We start from the raw sequence: 21,765 nt of genomic DNA on the forward strand, positions 1-21,765 counted from the left end.
TTCCTATTGTGCAATTTAATAATATTCATATCAATAAATATTCTACCGAGAAAAAGACGTTGTCACGTAAAATCTTCGCCCGTAAAACCGACTTTACAGGCAACCGATTTTTTATCATTATGTAGTCTCAGAGAACGACATAAAATCGCTGACATACGCACACCGTATTATTTTAAGTTGGAATTAGTAATTAGATATACGCATTCCAAGCGGTCCGTTTATTTGCTTTTAAAACTTTAATAGCCGGCAAAGTGCATGGTTTAACTAAGCAATATTTTCTACTGATTTCGATGATTCATGGTATATGATATTCTTACCGAAAAACAAATAAACTGTCGTTACTATAATTAAAATAAGAATAAATAAAATTTCTTTTGTAAATACTATTTATTTAATTAAAATCATTTTCCCTACTTTTCATCTCTTGTTTCGAATGGACACTTTTGGTCAATTACGTTAAAAAACAATTATTTAATTCATGTCTGTGAAAACGAAAATACAAATTATACAACCCTGAATCTTGCTTGTGTTAATCGTGGCATCGCTGCGCTTCTATCGTCCTTAAGAAATACATGGCCCTATCTCCGCAATGTTATTTTCTTAACGTGGAACGCTGTATAGTACATTCGTACAGTGGTGCCGGCGTTTTTCTAAAATGCGTATTACTAACGAAAGATTGGTTGGTTCATTGTGTACGTGTGGTTCATTGTTGAACACATGACCCTATGGTAACGTGTTAGTTATGTTTAGTTATTTTTATGAAAAAACTGTTACCTATGTGTAAATTGTTATTTAGATTGCCCGTGTGCTGGAGATATTAAGTCGAGTTATGTGGACGAAAAAGCCAACATGACAAGAATTTTTGAACCTAGAGCTACAAATGGACAGATCTTCCCATGGAACAATATACGTCTTCCTACCTCCTTGAGACCACACCGCTACAATTTGACAATTCATCCAAATTTAACAACCCTTGAAGTTAGAAGTAAGTACAATAGCTAATTATATTATAATACATTAGTACTAATAAATTCCAACTTCTTTTTCAACAATACAATCCACGTTCTCATATATCGAGGTTTTACAAGAAAGTAACGTTACCCCACTTCCATGGCCTTCTCAATTCCCATACTCATCGCCAATGGAAGATGTGGTATATAATTGGCACCTAACTCTAATTTATTCTAACCACCAAACTGCCTATTAAATTTTAATCTTATAAATTATTTAATAATTTTGATTTCTTAATTACAAACTCACTAATATCGTCCAGTTTTAGTGTGATATCGTTCAGACCAACCAATGGGTGGTTTGAGCAACGATTAAATATTTTACGATAACCAATTATTGCGCTGACAATCGATTTAAAGGAACAATTGCTTTGTAATTTTTGGCCGTATAGTCATGATGGTATGCTTCTGTATTTTTTTCTTTAATTTTTTTCTGGATTTTTATTTAATTTGTAAAGATAAAATTAAATTGGATACGATGATTAGTTTTTTTTTAGAATAGTTTCTTCTTTTTTCTTGATGTGCCTATCCGTTACGAATGTTGGCGATCATCGTGGCAATCTTTATCTTATCTGCAGCAGGGCGGAAAAGCTGAAAAAAGAATAGTTTCAGTGAGTTGTTTCACTATTCTGTAAGTGTTTGTGTCCAGTAACTCTTTAATTTTATTATTGTAATTAATGGTTTTAGGGCTACAATTATATTACTTTTATGTGTGGGTAAAAGAAAATGTTCTTGTACACTTGTCTACCTGGGAAAAATCATTGCTTTCGCGTAAAAATCTTATGCAGATATTTGAAGGTTCTAAAAGGTATATAAGGGGTAGCTAATAAAAAAAGTCTTGAAAAAACAATTTGAAAAAGAACTGACTTTTTAGCTTATAAACAATTATAATAACTTTAACATTTTTTTATGCCATACACTTTTTAGTAGGCTCAATGAAAAGCTGATGAAAAAGTACACTTTTCAAAAAAAAAAGCCTTCCATGACCAATAGGAAACAAGATAGCATTTTTTTCTAAAAATCATATTTTCATTATTTTTCAACTTTAAGAGCTGAGTATATTATCAGTATATACTGAGAAGAAGTAAAAAGTTATAACCCGTTAAAAGGATTATATTTTGTAGATCACCCCTCCACTTTTCGGTGGCGGTATTTTACGAGTACCACCAATTTAACGGGTTATAACTAATCTTCATTTAGAATCCTTTCAATATTCACCTCTTAATGTTAATAAACACTGGAAGTATTATTTTAAGAATAAAACGCCATGATCTTAGGAATAAAATTCTATCTTCGTTCCTATTGGTCATAGAAGGTTGTTTTTTTTTTGAAAAGTGTGTTTTTACCAGCTTTTGATTGAACCTCCATATAAGCGTGTGGCATAAACGATATCAAAGTTATTATAAATGTTTATAAGCTAAAAAGTCAGCCCTTTTTCAAACTGTTTTTTAATAAAAAATTTAATAAAATGTTAAAGTTTTTTTAATATAACCTAAAACTGAAGCTTCAAAGAATCGATTGAGATTTACAAAATACCTGTAGTATCACTGTTTGGGCAAGTACAGTTGTTTAAATAATCGCTCTCCGAGAAAAACAGATTAAACAACTTATAAACTATTTGCTATATCTGGGTGATATTTAGCACATTTTAATAATTCATTAATTGCCATAATTTCAAGTAGCTATATTACATATCGTTATGCAAAAAACAAAGTTATTAACATTTATAAATTACTGCAAAATTAATGTTTTTTTGCAACTATCTCCATCTACTCTCAAAATTACATAACTTTTTAGGCCTACATCTTTTATTCGTTTTTATTCGAAACGTTTTATAAGCAAACATTTTTTTTACACTTTTTAAGATTAACAAAAAAAAATTAAGCAGAACCTTAATATCTGTATAAGATTATTATGTGATTTTTTCACAGTTTTCGCATTAGACTGGTCTACATCGATTAAAAAAAACTGAAAAAATCCTATACAGGTATTTAAGGGTTCTAAAAACTATATGAGGGGTAGCTGATAATTATGTGAAGACGTACTGCTAATTTAGCATTGTTTTTTATTATAAATAATTAAACAATAGTAAAAAGTTGTAGACCATAAAAAGTTCTTTAATATTGAGAGGTTTAAAATTAAAATGCATAAAGAATTGACCGAGATAATTTCAAAAAACCCTTATTTTTGAATTAATTTATAAATGTTAATGACATGACAAGATCGTTTTTACCTTGTTTAGGCCTGGGCCTCTTCAAGGAATGGGTTACTCCTTTTTTTTTTTCTCGGAGTAGTGGGGGTGTGGTAAACGGCAATCGCGTGAAATGTTGTAGAGAAGTAGTGGACTACTTCTCTACAACATATTGTGTGAGCGATCTAAGAAGATCCAGAAACGCACAAGATGAAGTGGGAGCTGCCAAGCATGCCAATTTAGGTACTTCAGGGGTTACCAGCCAAGGTTTAGCTGGAGGAAATGGAACTTTTCTAAAGGGAAGCCTGGTGAGTATTTGCCCCCTATGATTGCAAGCTGTCTTTAATGTTCGTTTGGCTCTGTTGTTCGAGCCAGCTATGGTTCTTAGGACATACTTCCTGCTGAGGGTTAGGATTCTGTCCTTTATTGGTGTTATATTGGCTAATGTGTGTATGTGGGCTGATGGATACGACCAGTCCTTCCTCATACAGTATCTTAAGATAAGACCTTCGGTGGCCATGATGGCATTGAGTTGGTGTGTCTTGAGGGAGATATGGACGCATGCCTTGTATTCGACTATCGGTCTGATGAAAGTTTTATATGTATGCAACAAAGTTTTAGAAGATGTCCCGCCCAGTTTGCCAGACAGCACTTTCAGGATGTTAAACCTCTGCCTCATCCTATCTAAGGTTTCCTGAACGTTAGCTTTCCAGTTGAGAGTCCTTGTAAAGCGAACTCCCAAGTAGAGAACTGAGGTTCTGAAGAAGAGGTCTTCTCCCAAAAGTGATATCCGACCCCGGACATCGCGACAATATGGAGATTTAAAAAGTATTGCTTGGGTTTTGGAGGGATTTATGGTCACTCTCCATTTGTTGCACCAATTTATTACTCTGTCTAGGTAATGTTGCGACCGTTCGAATACAGACCGTTGCTGTCCACGCTCCCTGTGAGAGCCCGAGGTAAGGATGGCCGTATCATCAGCGAATAGGAGGAGAGACTCTGATCCTTGCTGTGGGCGGGGAATGTCACTGTTGTAAACTGTGTATAAAATTGGAGCAATTGGATACAATTGTATAAAATAGGATTTACAACATGTGAATGTCAATGTTTTAAACTGTGTATAAATGTTAATGGGGCCCTAATGTTAAGGGCCTGCGTAGCGCAAGCGGTAGGATGTTTGCCTCGCAAGCCGGTGGATCGGAGTTCGAATCCTACCGCCGGCAAGAACATCTAGACATTTTAAAAATGTCTATAGGCCCCAGGTCGACTCAGCCTGAATAAAAATGAGTACCTTGGGTAAAACCAGGGGTAACAATAGACGGTTGAAGCGTAGCACTGGCCATGTTACCTTCCTTGTATACCGTAGGCCCTAGATATAGCAGACTACCCTGCTATACTCCCAAAGCCGCGACAGCGGTATAAAACGGGAGACTATTAATATTATTGTAAATGTTAATAATTTTTTTTTTTGTATAATGACATGTAATGTAACTATTGAAAATTGTGGCAGTTAATGAGTTATATATATATATATATATATATATATATATATATATATATATATATATATATAAAGTATGCTAAATTTCAAACGGATCGACCAAACAGCTTATAAGTTACTCAATTTGTTTATCCCGGAAAGCGATTATTTAAACAACTGTACTTACCCAAACAGTCACCCTAGAGGTATTTTGTAAATCGTAATCGATTCTTTGAGGCTTCGTTTTTAAGGTATATTAAAAAAATGTATGAAATTGTATGAAAACAGTTTTAAAAAAGGATGACTTTTTAGCTTATAAACATTTATAATAACTTTTAACATTTTTTATGTCATACACTTGTATGTAGGCTCAAGCTGGGGAAAACACACTTTTCAAAAAATCAAAACCCTCTGTGACCAGTAGGAAACCAGATAGCATTTTTTTTCTTAAAACCATATTTCCATTATTTATTAATATTAAGAGCTAAACCTTGAACAAACTGTAAAAAGAGATATATATTTTATGATTCAACTAATAGATGTCATACACAGTGAAGATGTAAAAGTTATAACCCCTTAAAATCATGGTACTTGTAAAATCCCACCACTGAAAAGTGGAGGGGAGAACTGTCCGCTGCAATATCTCAGCTTGTGTCTTATTGTTGGTCATAGAAGGTTCTGTTTTTGTTTGGAAAGTAAGCTTTTTCATCAGCTTTTCATTGAGCCTACTTACAACTGTGTGGCATAAAAAAATATCAAAGTTATTATTAATGATTAGAAGCTAATAAGTCAACCCTTTTTGAAACTTTTTTAATAACAAATTTAAAAAAATATTGAAGCTTTTGTAATAAACCTTTTAAATGAACCCTAAAAGAAACGATTGCGATTTATAAAATACCTCTAGAGTGAATATTTAGGTAAGCACAGTTGTTTAAATAAACGCTCTCTGGGATAAAGCAATTGAATAACTTATAAACTATTTGGTCGATCTGTTTGAAATTTGGGATACTTTAATAATGCATTAAGTGCCACAGTTTTTAGTAGCTATATTACATGTATTTATGCAAAATACCTTGGACAGACAAAGTGACAAATAGTGAAGTTCTTCGAAGAATGAACAAAGAACGGGAGCTGTTAATCACCATCAAGAGAAGAAAGTTGGAATATTTTGGTCATGTGATGAGAGGGAAAAAGTACCGATTGCTCCAGTTAATTATCCAAGGAAAGATTCAGGGCAAACGAAGCGTGGGGAGACGACGTATATCTTAGCTGCGCAATTTAAGAGACTGGTTCCAGTGCACATCTAACCAATTATTTAGAGCAACAGCTTCAAAGATACGAATAGCAATGATGATTGCCAAACTCCGTAGTGGAGAGGGCACTTGAAGTAGAAGAAGATGCAAAAAACAAAGCTATTATTATTCATACATTAGTGCAAAAGTTAGTGTTGTTTGTAATTATCTGGGTCAATTGTTATGTATTTTATTTTTGAACCAACATAAAGAACTTTTCATGATCTACAACTTTTATTTGAAACATTTTTTTCTAGAATGTACAATAAACTTTTTATAGCCAAAGAACTATGTTTTTTACTCTAAAAGATTGTTAAAAAAAACAGAACAAAATCAGCTGTACGTCTTCACGGATGTTTCATCAGATACACCTTTTAGAACCTTCAAATATCTAAAAAAGATTTTTTTAACTTTTTTTCTTCATTGACTGGAGTACTGCTAGCATTTAGTTATTCAACTGCTCTGTTTTTTGGGCATGCGAAATTTCTTTTAGCTGCTTTAGTTCTTCATAGTATTCTTCCAGATTTTGACTGCGATACTTTACGGTAATTCTCAAATCATGGAATTGATGTTCTCAACTTTGACAAATTAATTAATATTTAAATGGGAATAAGCCACAATTAAAGGTTAAAATACATTTATTGACGTTTCAATTTCCACTTCGGAAATCGTTCTCAAAATACAAACATTAGTAAATTAAACAAATTTTGTTTTTGTTACTTAGTGAAAAATTCTTCTAATAATTTAATTTTATCTGACTCATCTATATTGACAATTCAGACATACATTATACATTTTAAAGTAGACGACTTTAAAATGATATTGCCAATATTGTTGAGTTGCGTTCCTGGGACGACTTTACTTATAAGATAGTTCATTCGATTACATGAAATCAACTTTAACGTGAGAATATCCGTCAGAAAAAATCATAACATATAATTCGTCTTTAAAAAGACAAATACATGCCATGATGACAGTAAAATTCTCCCGTTAGTGATTCCATAGTAAATTATGAGGGAAAAACCAGGAAAAAACCTCATAATACTATCCCGACATGGTAAGTATTTGATCTTGCATTTAGTTTACCTTCAATAAATACCAAATTCCGATTTTATATGTTTGTTATTTAAAAAATATAAATGATGTATTCTCTATATGTTACTGACTTACCAATACTGGTATTTTCCTTTTAATAACTTCCTCTTTCAATATGGGTAACCAGATCCTACTACATTCTGCCGAGGAATTCGCGACGCAATTGGTCTCATTTAGCATAATTAGAGCCGCTTCTTTGATTTTTCTCTTTTATGCTAATTATGCTAAATGAGACCAATTGCGTCGCGAATAAAGCAATTAAATCATAAATTAAAACTTTGAAGTAAATTTCAGTTCAAGTTTTTAGTTTTCTTCTGTTAATGCCGGTGTAATTGGCCATGACAAAATCGGATTCCAAAAATTAATTTTTTCTTCCGGGATGTATACCAATGTTTTCTTCAGGTCTTCCATTTTCTTGTTGTTAATTGGAAGTACAATTGAATATGCTCTTCTAGTAGGAGCCTGAATTGGCTGTACTGTATTCCGTAGTTTGAATTCATCCATTATGAAGCCGGCGATGTTCATCTTACATTGAACCGTGTTAGGATTCTTTCCTTAAAGTTTTCAAGCTGACCCACCGAACTTTGTATAACCTTAAAATTATATAATGTATTAAAGTTTAATAAGATGCTCTCTCGAGTCCGGTCGAGGCGTCAATAGCGACTTTACCATTTCCAATATCTAACATCTGCGTCAAAAACACAATTTCACTTTGATCTTATTTAAAAGTAAAACACTTGCATGATATTTGTCAATTGGAGAATCTTCAAATACCGCAACAAATTTGATGATATTAGGCATGCGTTTAGTCTATCGGCAGCAGGTAATTGGGGAATAATTTTTAAATAGGAAACAGTTTGATGGATCCATCGAAAATGTTTTTAATGGCCACGAATATCATTTTATCCAGTTCTGTCCAGTTCCTGTCATGCCCTCTTGTAGGCCAATGTACATTCATCCCAAACGAATAATTGGCATACCTGTAAATTCTTCGCAATTGCTCTATTTTTGGCGATGTTGCAATCTGGTTTGATTAATTTGTATGTTTAATGGTAATTTCAAGACAAAATTTGTAATTCGTTCACCTTCCAATAAAGTTACAGATATTCCAGATGAAGCCAACGCTAAGCTACTACGATCAGATCCTTGCGAATAAAAATAAAATTGTCTTGTTCTGTCCATCATTAGCATCAATAAAGTAAATTCGATCAGATCAAATGTTCACAGTTTTTATCAAAGTAACATACGCAATACTTTGTTGTTGATTCAATAATTGTAGAAAATGTCTATGAACTATTTCCATACATGCCTTAGTATGGATCTATTGTTGTCTTTGTATTTGTTGTTCTCCTTCATAAAATCACAAATGAACTCAATGACATTTATTTACTGTCACATGTTAATGGTGCGTTATAAATTTTCTTTGAAAGATACGTCGTAAGGTAGATAAAAAAACTATGTCTTAATAATAAACTAAAATAAAAAAATAAAATGAAAGACAGACCAAACAATTGATTTAGCATGCTGCGGTCTGTCAATATTAGTAAAATTTAAAATTTAATTTTATTATATTTCATTTTATTGAATTTTATTTTGTTCTACTTTATTCGATTTTATTTTAGTTTAATTTAAAAATTAAAATTAAAATGTTTTCTAATGGATTTTAGTGTGTTGCAATAGTCTTAAAACTAAGTGTATTTACTGGTAATATAATAGTTTGACAAATAGTTGACATTTTAAAAATTCCTCACTTACTAACTATTCTGATGTTTTGGCAGCGCTGTGGGGTTCTGACGTCGTAAATCTTGAATGACGTGCAAGCACCTTTATATGAAAAATGCTTTATAATGCATATCTTAAAATATTGAAGAATCATTAGAAATATAGCTAGTTTAGCTGGCACAAATGATGAAGAAATAGAGTTGTTAGAAATATTTATGAATATTACCTTTATAACGTTAAACAACAATCATGAAGATTTACTAATTGACAATAATAATAATACTAAAAACAATATTCATTAAATAAAACAAAACATACAAAAATTTTGATCAAATATGTATAGAGAATACATCATTTATATTTTTTAAATAACAAACATATAAAATCGGAATTTGGTATTTATTGAAGGTAAACTAAATGCAAGATCAAATACTTACCATGTCGGGATAGTATTATGAGGTTTTTTCCTGGTTTTTCCCTCATAATTTACTATGGAATCACTAACGGGAGAATTTTACTGTCATCATGGCATGTATTTGTCTTTTTAAAGACGAATTACATGTTATGATTTTTTTTGACGGATATTCTCACGTTAAAGTTGATTTCATGTAATCGAATGAACTATCTTATAAGTAAAGTCGTCCCAGGAACGCAACTCAACAATATTGGCAATATCATTTTAAAGTCGTCTACTTTAAAATGTATAATGTATGTCTGAATTGTCAATATAGATGAGTCAGATAAAATTAAATTATTAGAAGAATTTTTCACTAAGTAACAAAAACAAAATTTGTTTAATTTACTAATGTTTGTATTTTGAGAACGATTTCCGAAGTGGAAATTGAAACGTCAATAAATGTATTTTAACCTTTAATTGTGGCTTATTCCCATTTAAATATTAATTAATTTAAAATGCCACAAGAAAATAGCTTCAGAACAACTTTGACAAACTTTCAAAATTTTTTTCTTCCTCTCTGTTGAGAATACTACTGTAATTTCCATAATTTTGGCAATTAGAAATTCGATTTTATCCCAATCATTCCAAAATATCGATTTTCTTGACTATATGTTAAGTACCATAAGTATCTGTTTGAACACTGGCTTGATGGATGCGTTCACATTGAGATGCAGATTCCATACGGTTCTGTGAACATATAAGGCCACCAGAAAGGCAGTAAAATGTCTATGTTTAATCTAGAACCCTCTGGTTGCTCTCTTTCTTCTTGGGTATTCCGATATACAAGGAAATAAGCAAGAATACTATCATCATCATCATCATTAGCCGTTTTGAGTACACTGCTGAACATAGGCCTCTCGTGAATAATTCCATTGTATCCGATCTTTAGCACCTTGAATCCAGTTGTACTGGATGAGCATGATGTCGTCTGACTACCTTGTTGGAGGACGTCCTCGATTACGATAAGAATCATGTCTAGATCTCCATTCTAAAATTTTCTTGGTCCATCTTCAATCTCTAACAATGGCAAAAATTCCTGCCCAGTTTCATTTCAGCGTTGCAATTATTTTAATGGCGTTCGTAACACCAGATTTTCTCCTAACTAAACACATCAAAAATGTTTAGAGAACACAAAGGTTTTTCTCATATACAACTCAATTTTGATGGGATTTTAAAAAGTGGCATACCGTTATAATTCTTGATTAGTCAGCAATAAAATCAGCTTAATTTTAGTGCACTATGATTTCTTTATGATGAAATAATCAAAGAAAGGTTAAGAAATGTACTAATTTAATGGACATTTTTAACATAAAAGTCAATATAAAACATAATTACAGCTTAATTACAGCTTGACACCTTCATGGCGTGCTTGAAACTAAATTATCAACTTCGTTTTGAGGCAATAGGATCCATTTCTGTTTAAGAAGGATAAACATTGGATAAACATTGTGCAGATGAATAGCATTCTGTATCTGAAGTATATTCCATACATACTCCACTGTAGTCAAATAAATTTATCCAAATTTAGGTTATCTTTTACGCGATTACATTCTCTATTTAGATAAATAAATCCTAAAAATACTTTAAGCTTTATATAATTGTAGGTCAGGTCTCCATCGAATTCCAAGCAGAAAAAGAAACCAACTTTATCGTACTTCATTGTAAAAATCTCACCATTCTAGACAAAATCATTCAGGATAGGCACGGAAACAATTTGACTATAATTAAAATGTTAGAATACTTAGGTGGGCAACAGTTGTACATAGAAATTAGAGAGAAATTTAAAAAGAGGCATAATTATGTTTTGAGAATTCGATACAATTCAAAATTAAACCGAGAGTCCGAAGGATTTTATATTTCAAGTTATAATACAAAGAACGGAGAGAGAAAGTAAGTATTATTCCTGTGTTATAATTATGTACTGTACTGTTATTTAATTTTATTTACAGTCTTTTAACACTAACATTAAAAACACAATTAATTTATAACATTTATTTACTGAACGCTACAAATATATTTATTAGACTATCCTTTATAATTGTAATTTCTCTTATGTATTGGTGCGCCTATGCTTCCGTGTCCCGGACAGAACATAGAACCAATCTATCAATACTGGAAGAGCTTCATATAAAAGACAGGCTATTAAATAAAATAAACCGAGCATACCTAATTTTCTTTGGCCATAAAGCTAGAAGAACGGGGACCATGGAACTATTGATAGTAGAAAAAAAGTAGAAGGTAGAAGACCAAGAAAATGATCTCCAACACCATGGCAGACCAAACGAAGAAGACTCTGGTGGGAAAATCTTTACATGAAGCTATCCATATGGCACAGGATCGCAGCCAATGGAGGCTGCAAGTTAATAATATGTAGAGTGTCACCACGCCCTGACCAAGGGCTCAATGAATCAGGAGGATGCTTCCAGAAATCTCTCGATGCCGTTAAATCTTGCTTTGAATCGTTCTACTAGTTTCTAGACTGCAGTTGGACACGTGCACTCATAATCGTCGATTCGAGTGTCTTATATCATGGGCGTAGCAATGGCGGGTACATACAATTGGTAAAGCTTATTTTTATGAATGCCTTCATATGAGTCCCGTTCTTACTCAATCAACCGTAGCTCTACAACAAATTGATCCTCTTAAAGGATCTGTTTCCATTTGTTCCTATTTTTTGCCTTGGTTTTACAGTTTTATAAGAGTCCCGTTATACTTATACATTTCCAAATGTGTAGGATTATATGTGAGAAAGTTATAAAAGTATTTCAGGATATAACCAATAAAAAAGACATCTTACAATTATGCAATCCATGAAAACCTTGTTTGACCAAGAATCATTATCACTGTTAATAGCTTTTGGAAATACTACTAGAATATTTCAAGCGAAATTACTAATAATAGATCGTTATGTACAAGAGTGTAAAAAAATGCCTCAATTTAGTCAAAAGATTTATTGCTTACGGCAGACAAACTGCACTAAAGTCTACGAGTATGTAGTATATAACTTGAAGTGGTTGAAACGACAAACAGTCGGTTAAACAATTGGCGAAGCACAACAAACTAACTTTATTATGGATGTCAGGGGCTAAAGAGTTGTTAATAGTCTTGCTAAAGACGCAGTACTAGTAGAGGAAGTTCAGTGAATATGGAATACCCATTCTTATTGTGCACTTATAAATCACAACAATAGAATAAAATTTGATAATAATAAGGATATGAATGACGAAATGCATTCACTTTATGGAGAAAAATGTTTTTGATAAATAACATGCATTCAAAAAATAACAAAAATATATTTATCATATGTCATTTTTAAGCGCCAAGAAGACTGGCGAGGAATTTGGAATATTAACAGCATTCGCACATGACACATTGAGTCCAAATCTCTCGGCTTTTACTTTTAGAAAATAATTCTTCATAGAACATACACATCATATCTGAGTTAGGGTCTTTAGAAGTCAAATAGGCTACGGGAATATCTTCGTCCGAAGAATATTGATCGTTTATTCTGGATCTTTTTCTAATTAACTTGCTAATTAACTTAATGAGTGTGAAGTTGTCATTGGATGAATCTGATGATTTTGAACTTGACGTTGTTGGCTTGCATCGTTTGCATATCTTCTTGAGCATGGACTTGATGCCATTAGGTCCTGTTGTGTCATCATCATTTCTTCTGAAAACCATTTCTTTCTGCTTCGAAGCAACTAAAGTACTTTGCTCTAATTCGTCCTTATTTGGCACGATGTGAGTATCACCGACTTGACACATTTTCTGTCACATGTTCCTTGGTTCTTTTTAAGCTGTGGTACGGGAATAATATCTGAGGGAAGGACAGTGATATTTAGGTCCTCGACTGATTCTATTCTTGCTTCGTTTTTTTTGCTAAAAAGTCTTGTTCCGAAAATATATCACGTCTAACTGCTCTAAAGCCTTTCACTGCTCTCTCTCTCTCCTGTTTGGATTTGTAAATAGGTGTTCCCGAATAATTCACAAAAGCCAAAATAAGTTATCGCTCTGTTAGTCGTTCTCATAAAAACTCTAACTTCTTTACTGTAATAAGTTTTAAAAGATCCCATTGCCGTCTTATCAAGCGGTTGCATTTTGTGTGTTCCATTAGGAGGCAAAAAAATAATGACGCAACATGTTCCTTAGCTTTCAAAAAGACATCCAAGTTTCTGGTATGAGTATGATGTCTATCAAATACCAGCAATATAGGACTGTCTTCAGTGGGTTTGGTATGTTCCAAGAAATGATCGAACCACTGGGTAAACAAGCCTGTCTGGATCCACCCAGATAAGTGAAAGGCAAAGAGAGACCCTGGTGGAGCGCCTTTTTTAAGCAGCTCGCTAGATTTTTTCCTGGGAAAATATATATATATATATATATATATATATATATATATATATATATATATATATATATTTACACGACGCTTTCTAACAAGTCAAATAATTGAGTGACATTTTCGCTATTAAATCCAACTGATCTTGCCACTGCAGTGCCTGTCGGCTTTCTTACACTGTGAGTGTTTTTATGCCATTCCAGAAAGTCATACAGCCAATCCTTGCCTACAGTTTCGTTCAAAAGGGAAAACATATGCGTTAAATTAGCGTGCAGCTGAAAAGCCATTTTACGCATGCCCCGCCTCGTGAAATCGAAATATTTCCGCTTTATTTCTAGAAGATATGTTACCAATTCACTTTCTAGGGCTGGTAGTAAGACTGGCTTTCTTCTAAGTGATGTTTTCTGAATAAAATCACCACCTTCTTACAACAGTCAAAGAGGATACATCATTTTTTTAAGCATCTATTGCTTTGCTCATATTATCGACATTCCAGGCTTGTCTTTTAGCTTTAACAAGCTTCTTATGTGCCATTATAAAGTCTGTAAAAAATGTCTACTTTATAGGTACTTCGAAGCTTCGGCTAATACGGAATATTGGGCAATATGGAATATCGGCTAATATTGAATATTCCATATTGCCCTCATCACTTAGACGTTATGTGTTCGTATACCGAGTTGATAATAATTGAATTTCCAAATATTTAGAATAGCTAATGCATGCACTGGTAGCTACAGTGTAAGTACTTGATCGCCAAAATAAATTTCTATTTTAAACTTCCAAACAATGGGAACAAATTTGCAGCGTTACCGAAACTCCGCATGCTCACCGAACAAACTTTTGTTAATAGCTTCTCCATGAAAGCAAATCGAAATAGCCGACTATGCGAGAGCAACAAAAGGTGGAGGCATGTGTTTAATACGCCAATCGTAATCGAGACAGCGCTAGCAGGATAAACGCTAACGCATATTACCCGGACTATTCTATATTCACCAAACTTCCTCTAAGTACTCTTTTTATCGGACCAGAACCATTCTGCGGTATTCAAAAAAGTCGTCTCTTGAGAGATGTCCTATAATGGGAACATTGTTCAGCGTACTGATAAAATATTTTAGGCCAACGGCAAGGAAAACGGTTATTATAACCTTCTGTTCGCTACGTATTAATATTCTTAGAACTTAAGAAAACTTAACTCAAAGTAATCACATAATGTATTCACTGGAAACTGATTACTTAGACATATTCTCTGTAAAATGGGCAAAGTAACTTGCAGGTTCTGCGAAAATGCAGAGGAAACAGCCAAATATATTGTCTGCAACTTGTGTTATATAGATAAAAGATTTTTGAGGTCGCAGTATAGAAAAGTATTCGAAGCTAAACAACCTCTTTGAGATGTGCAATTTGTACAGTTTACTTAGAAGTAGAAGTAAATTGTAAAAGTGCTTACCTATTTGAAAGTGAAAATAGAAAATAACGGACATGAAGGAAACGAAATAAATGCACAAAACTTTCAGAGAAATATGCAAGTTTGGGCATACCGGATGGTGAGGATTTCTAAATTTTTTAACTGGCTTTGATCTGGAATCTTAAAAACCATAAAGTATGCAACTAAATTATTGGAATGTCTTTATTTATTTATAATTATTTATATTTTATTTATTAATTCTTTACTAATTTATTATATTGTTCTTATTTTAATTTATTAAAAAGCACGATAATTTATATCAATTTATTTAACTAATAATACATAATTTATCTAGACGAACGTAACAATTAAATCGCGACCGCGAATCTTCTGCCAAATTAACTGTCCTCTTCCATGAAAGCTCCGTTATTATATATAAAAATACAGCCGGTCGAGAATTCAGGTGAACTCCTGATTATACTAGAAGGTAAATCCGGGTCATCGTTTCGCATCATTTCTACCTGCCAGTATCCAGACTTCAAATCCAAAGTAGAAAACAATTTACTTCCAGCCAATGTGTATAATGTGTCATCGATCCGAGGCAGAGGATAACTATCTTTCTTGGTAACGTTATTCAGCAAACGGTAATCCACACAGAACCTCGTCGTTCCGTCTTTCTTCTTAACCAGGACCACCGGAGAGACCCATGGGCTCGTAGAAGGTTCTATCACCCCGTCTTTCTTCATTTCCTGAACAATCGTTTCAGCTTCCTCTCTTTTCGCCTGTGGTAATCGTCGAGCTGTTTGACGAATTGGCTTAGCATTACCAGTATCAATTTTATGCTTAATAACGGTAGTTCTTCCCGTCTTTCCTGCTTTCGGTACGAAAATATCACGATACTGCCGAAGAAATTCCCTTAATTTCCTTTTCTCAATCTGATTCAGAGACTGTCCTGCAACTGCAACCATTTGGTCTAATTTGTCGTTGGAATTATCAGATGTTGTCGCCTGACGGATTATGGATGTCACAGGTACACAAGTTCCTACTTTTGTTTCTTTCTTTATGGTCACTGGGTAGTCGTTGACATTGATAAGTCTCACAGGAATTTCCTTAGCCGAAGTCACCAATTCCTTTCCAATTATGATTCCACGGCCAACCTCATCGTCGTGGTTCCAAGGCTCCATCATAACAGGTCTCCCTTTGTGCACAATTCCCAGTAGCCGCGCTGCTATGATCGTTTCGCTTCTCGCAGGCACGACTGTATCTTCTTTAATGGCTGCTTGCACAGTGTTGTCATTATGTGGATGGAGAAATACCTCCTCGTTGCCAACTTTGATTACCTTATTCTTAAAATCCAATTGGAATCCATGTATATTCATTACGTCCATTCCTAATATAACATCCTCTTCGATGTCAGCAACTATAACAGTATGGACAAACTTTTCTGCTCCAATTCCCAATTGTACCTGGATTTCTCCATGAATGTTGGCATTTTCACCTGTAGCGGTCCGAAGTCGCAACCTCGTTGGTAACAATTTCTTACGGCTGTTTATAACTGTCGGGCGTATAATGGTTCTGGTCGCTCCGGTATCCACCAACAACGTATGCTTTTTACCATTTATTTCTCCATCTACATATACACTATCTTCACGACATTTTAAAGAGGCTATTAGTATAAGAGGGTCTTTGGAAAAGTTCCGGGTCGAAGCTGCTCCCCTAAAGCCGACTCGTTCTGGTTTCCCTGATGGTGAGTTTCTTGATTTTATGGTCTTCGTTTTCTTGCATGTAATACTTTTCATCATATTAACGAGCTGGTCAAGTTTATCTTCATCTCCTTCCTCTTTTACAGTCCTAACTTTACTGTATCCGCCAGAGACCTGCGTAGCTGACTCGTATTCGAGGGCGGCGGATAAGACACCAACCAGCGTCTTGTGACGAGCTAATCGTAGTGTTCTCTGCATTTCATGATCACGAAGACCATCAATAAACGTTTGAACGGCCAATTTTTCCATCATGTCTTCGGGAGCTGTTGGATAAGCATATCGTACTAATCTGGCAATATCTACCTCATATTCTTGAAGAGCCTCATCTTTCTTCTGTCTACGATTTTTAAGCTGCGACTGATATACATGCTCCAAATGTTCGTGGCCGTATCGCATATTTAACCTCTTCTTGAGTTGTTCGAAATCATCGGTCTCTTCTACGGCTATGGTCTGAAGCACATCTAAGGCATCTCCTCGAAGAGCGATAGTCAGGTTTACAGCCTTTTCTTTTTCAGACCATCCATTTGCTCTTGCAGCTGATTCAAACTGTTTCATGTAGTTGTTCCATGACGATTTTCCATCGAAAGTTGGGACTTTCACATGAACAGAACCTCCACTTCCTTCAAATTTCGGCCGTATTTCTAACTTACATTTCGTCTCGTCTTCTTTTGTCTCTATTGTAATCGGGTTGTTTCCTCTCTCTGCTGTCCCTGTTTCTTCCATCTTCCTTTCCATCTCTTTCATCTTTTCTTCGGAGGCCGACATATCGGCAGCAACTTGGTTTTTTAACGAAGATATTCTATCGTCGAGGGCAGACATCTCAGAAGTTACTTTAGAAATGTTAGCTGAAACTTTACTTTCCAGAGACGAAATCTCGTTAGAAACTTTGTTTTCTAATGACGCGATGTCACCAGAAACTTTGGCTACATCAGAAGAAACTTTCGAAATATCGTCAGAAACTTTGTTCTCTAATGATGCGATGTCGCCAGAAACTTTGTTCTCTAATGATGCGATGTCACCGGAAACTTTCGAAATCGACGAGAGGACAGCATCTTCAAATATATAAGTCTCTGGATCTAGTCCTTCTTCTAGCAAAGTGTACTTTAGTCGTTGGACTAACTCAGCCTTTTTTCCGGTAGAAGCTAATTCTCTATCCTCGAGATGTCTCCTTAAATTCGTCACTGTGAGCTCATAAATCGTAGCCATTTCTACAATTTCCACTTATTCCACTTTTCTTCTGACACCACTGGAATGTCTTTATTTATTTATAATTATTTATATTTTATTTATTAATTCTTTACTAATTTATTATATTGTTCTTATTTTAATTTATTAAAAAGCACGATAATTTATATCAATTTATTTAACTAATAATACATAATTTATCTAGACGAACGTAACAATTAAATCGCGACCGCGAATCTTCTTCAAAATTAACTGTCCTCTTCCATGAAAGCTCCGTTATTATATATAAAAATACAGCCGGTCGGGAATTCAGGTGAACCCCTGATTATACTAGAAGGTAAATCCGGGTCATCGTTTCGACCGGTTTCTGGAAGCTTCCGTTCAGGTAAATTTCTGCCAGCTGATCGAAGGGTCTCGTACAATCTAAAACATATTAGTGAATAAACACATGTTTACAGGTTTTTAATATGATTCATATTTTTACGTAACATTATCCTAGTATATGTAATTATTTTTGGCTACGTTTCAATTCATTTCTGAATATAGTTAATTTTCAAAAGTGTAGCCAAGTGTTATAATACCACCAGTTATAAGAGTTACACTAAAACTAAATATTTTTTAGGTATTTGGCTACAACACACTTTGAACCAACTTTTGCTAGAACTGCCTTTCCCTGTTTCGATGAACCCCAATTTAAAGCAAAATTCAGGTTAACTGTTTTTAGAGACAGATTTCATATCAGCCTTTTTAATACTCCCGTAGTAAAAACCGATGTTTTAGGATTTTACATGGGCACTGGGTTGGTAAGTATTACAATTTTTATGGAGCAGGCCGATATTATATGCATAGAACGCTAAAAACTTACATTTTCAAAAAACAACTTCAAAGAAACTTCAAAGAAAATTCAATTCAAAAGTAACCAATATTTACTATATGTTAAGCACTCAGTTAAATAACTATAGTCTTCTTTTCTGCAAACAGACGCCAGAAATAAACGTTACCGGCAGTGTTGGGTTTCTAAGAATCACGGTCGATCAGCTTGGTCGACCCTGAGTCGCACCTCCCTGCCCTCCGTAGATCCGATGCAGCCGAGATCAGCTAAATCCCACCCCTCTCGTACGAGGACATCAGGGTGGAACCGTCCGTTACAACATAACTTCATACCTGATAACCTTCTTTCGCCAGATTCTCAGACACTCGTCATCACTGGTCAGCATCTCTATCTCGCACTCATGCGACCACCGCATCTACCTCTGGTTACTCAGGCTTCACCTTCGCATTCACTCCCATATAATCTTGGCCATCCGTATATACCTGCTTCACTCGTTTCCTTGTCCTTCGTTCCTCTATCTCTATCATTCGCGCATGTCCGCTGCCTTTACTCTATTTATCACTCGTTCACTCTCACATATACCCCTGTGTTATCGACGTCTCTACCCCTACGAGCCTAGTTCTATCTCCTCAATTCTCGCTAGGACTAAGTCTAGCTCCGGCTCTTACTTATCTTTTGTCGATAACACCTTTTTCACTTAGTTGTCGATTTTGATCCAACAAGGTCGTAACAGACACAGTCCTCTAGGCGCTTGCTACTCGCAGCAGACTAGTTCTGTCCACGCATACCAAGATCTACTTGTACACCGGTGTTTCCACCGCTGTACTCCAGACTGGTATCGAGTAGAAGACGACCGACTCTGTAGAACCCTTGTTCTTTCGGATTTGAGTCCACCGATATTGGGCATTTCCAGTCTCAGTTCTGCCTTCTCAATTCTCGCTAGTAGTAAGTCTAGCTCCCAATACAACCATAGTCTGGATTGATCTAATATGTAGCGCCGCGTGGCAGTCACGCAGGCAACACGTATTGCATGATTTGGTTGTTTGGATCACATTAAAGCAGACTACACCATTGACCACATTTATAATAATAATATAGAAAAACAACTTAAACACCTATTCAACAAATCGATTATGCGATATTTCTCATTAAAGTATACTCTATTCGGAGACATTGTCCCAGAACGAGTTTATACGCTGGAATTTTATCACCAAATGCAAAGGAACGGCTTACAATTACAAAAACAAATAATTAGATTGCATGGAAAAAATTTTGACAAAAGGGTTGAAGAATTATTTAAATAATGAAAATTATTTGTATTGGTTCACTTTCATAAAGATAAATTACAAAATATTGGTTTTTGATATGTTTTAAATAATATTGTATCATATTTTTTAGCTTTACGATGAGTTTTTGGAAACGAACGAAATCAGTACCTATTTAGTAGCATTTGTGATATGTGACTTCAGTCAACGAAACAAACAAACTGAAAGCGGTGTGTCTGTCTCCATATACACCCCTGAACCTTTTGTTTCCAGAGCTCCATTTACGCTGGAAACGACATCTTTCTTCCTCGATTATTATGAGAACTTTTTTGGAGTAGCTTTTCCTCTTCCAAAACTAGGTAAGTTTATTAACAACTTAAAAACATGATATTTCTCTGCCAATAGCAGAAATCTTGTTTTTGTTTTCATGCATCATAACGTTATGTTTGGTGCTCTAAACACCAAATTTACTATGGGAATAACTACAGCACATATACTTTTTATATAATCTGCATTTAATCAAAAAACGATATTATTACGGTAACAACTACAAAAAAATTATACAAGTACTATGTTCTACAGTAAAAAATATCAAAAGAAATCAACTATCTGTATAATCATCTTATTAAGGAATTAGCGAATTAATAGTGATCTGTTATTTATTTTTATTTTATTTAGTCATTTAACACTAGCACTAAAATACCCACCTAATTTATCATATATATATTTATTACTTGACACGACAAATTTACATCTTAGACTGCCTCTTACAATTTTAATTTCTCCTATATATGTATATTGTATGCCTATGCCTCTTGAAATGTCTCGATCTTGCTTCGAGTTGTTCCACATAAGTCCCGACTGGACGTAACGTCAGTATCGTAAAATCTAGAGCAGCATCGATGAACACTTGCTTTAACTTTAACACGGAGCTTCTAGAGGGTCGTAGTCATTGAACGCTGTCCTGATGTTCGATCGTAGGCAAGTGGCTGGCATAATGCAAGTGTTTACGTTTTATTTTTTTAGCTACTGATTCGCTAGAAAAATTGGAGAATACGACTAAATTGATTCACTGAGGACACATTTATTTAACACATACCTAGATCTTGCGCAATGACTGTATGTTTTAGCTCTAAAAATTTAGATTTAGTCTAAAAATAGTACTCTAAAGATTAAAGTAAATTGAACTAATTATTCTATTTCAGATATTGTAGCACTTCCTGAGTTCGACTACGGGGCAATGGAGAATTGGGGACTAATTACCTACAGAGAGACTGCTATTTTTTCAAACACTAATGATAACGACACTTTTATTGCTGCTCACCAGTGGTTGATTAGTAAAATTGCACATGAACTAGCACACCAGGTTTGCTCTTTTGCGTTAAAATGTTATTCTGATTTATACCTATTTAGCTTTTAGTATCAACTTGCTGGCATTAATAATAGCTATAACTAAAAGACATGTCTTTTCTCCTTTCTCTGCTTTTAGAATATCATTTAAATTTCCTTTGCTGGAATCTAAAATCTAAGATCTATAAAATTATGATCTTGGCATTTTGGATATACAGTTAAATTTTATGATGAGTATATTATTTGTGAGGTGATAAAGCCACAGAAATTTAGATGACGACGTCACTTAGAAAGAATACCGTACACGACAACTCCAAAAGGACCCATAAACTACAATGTATCCTCAAAAAAGAGAAAAAGACGACCGACAAATAAA

At 34.3% G+C, this 21,765-nt stretch overlaps 1 protein-coding gene across 1 annotated transcript in view; it reads left to right on the forward strand.

Moving 5' to 3' along the window:
* Nucleotides 1-21,765, forward strand: part of LOC140452361 (endoplasmic reticulum aminopeptidase 1-like) — a 61,737-nt gene that overhangs the window by 13,126 nt on the left and 26,846 nt on the right. The window contains exons 3-7 of the mRNA XM_072546567.1: nucleotides 797-985; nucleotides 10,852-11,137; nucleotides 18,565-18,745; nucleotides 20,173-20,398; nucleotides 21,245-21,405. Coding sequence (XP_072402668.1) covers nucleotides 797-985; nucleotides 10,852-11,137; nucleotides 18,565-18,745; nucleotides 20,173-20,398; nucleotides 21,245-21,405 — 1,043 coding nt within the window. The remainder of the gene's footprint in view (nucleotides 1-796; nucleotides 986-10,851; nucleotides 11,138-18,564; nucleotides 18,746-20,172; nucleotides 20,399-21,244; nucleotides 21,406-21,765) is intronic.

This window comes from Diabrotica undecimpunctata, chromosome 10, assembly GCF_040954645.1.
Source record: "Diabrotica undecimpunctata isolate CICGRU chromosome 10, icDiaUnde3, whole genome shotgun sequence".
NCBI classification, from domain to species: Eukaryota; Metazoa; Arthropoda; class Insecta; order Coleoptera; family Chrysomelidae; genus Diabrotica; species Diabrotica undecimpunctata.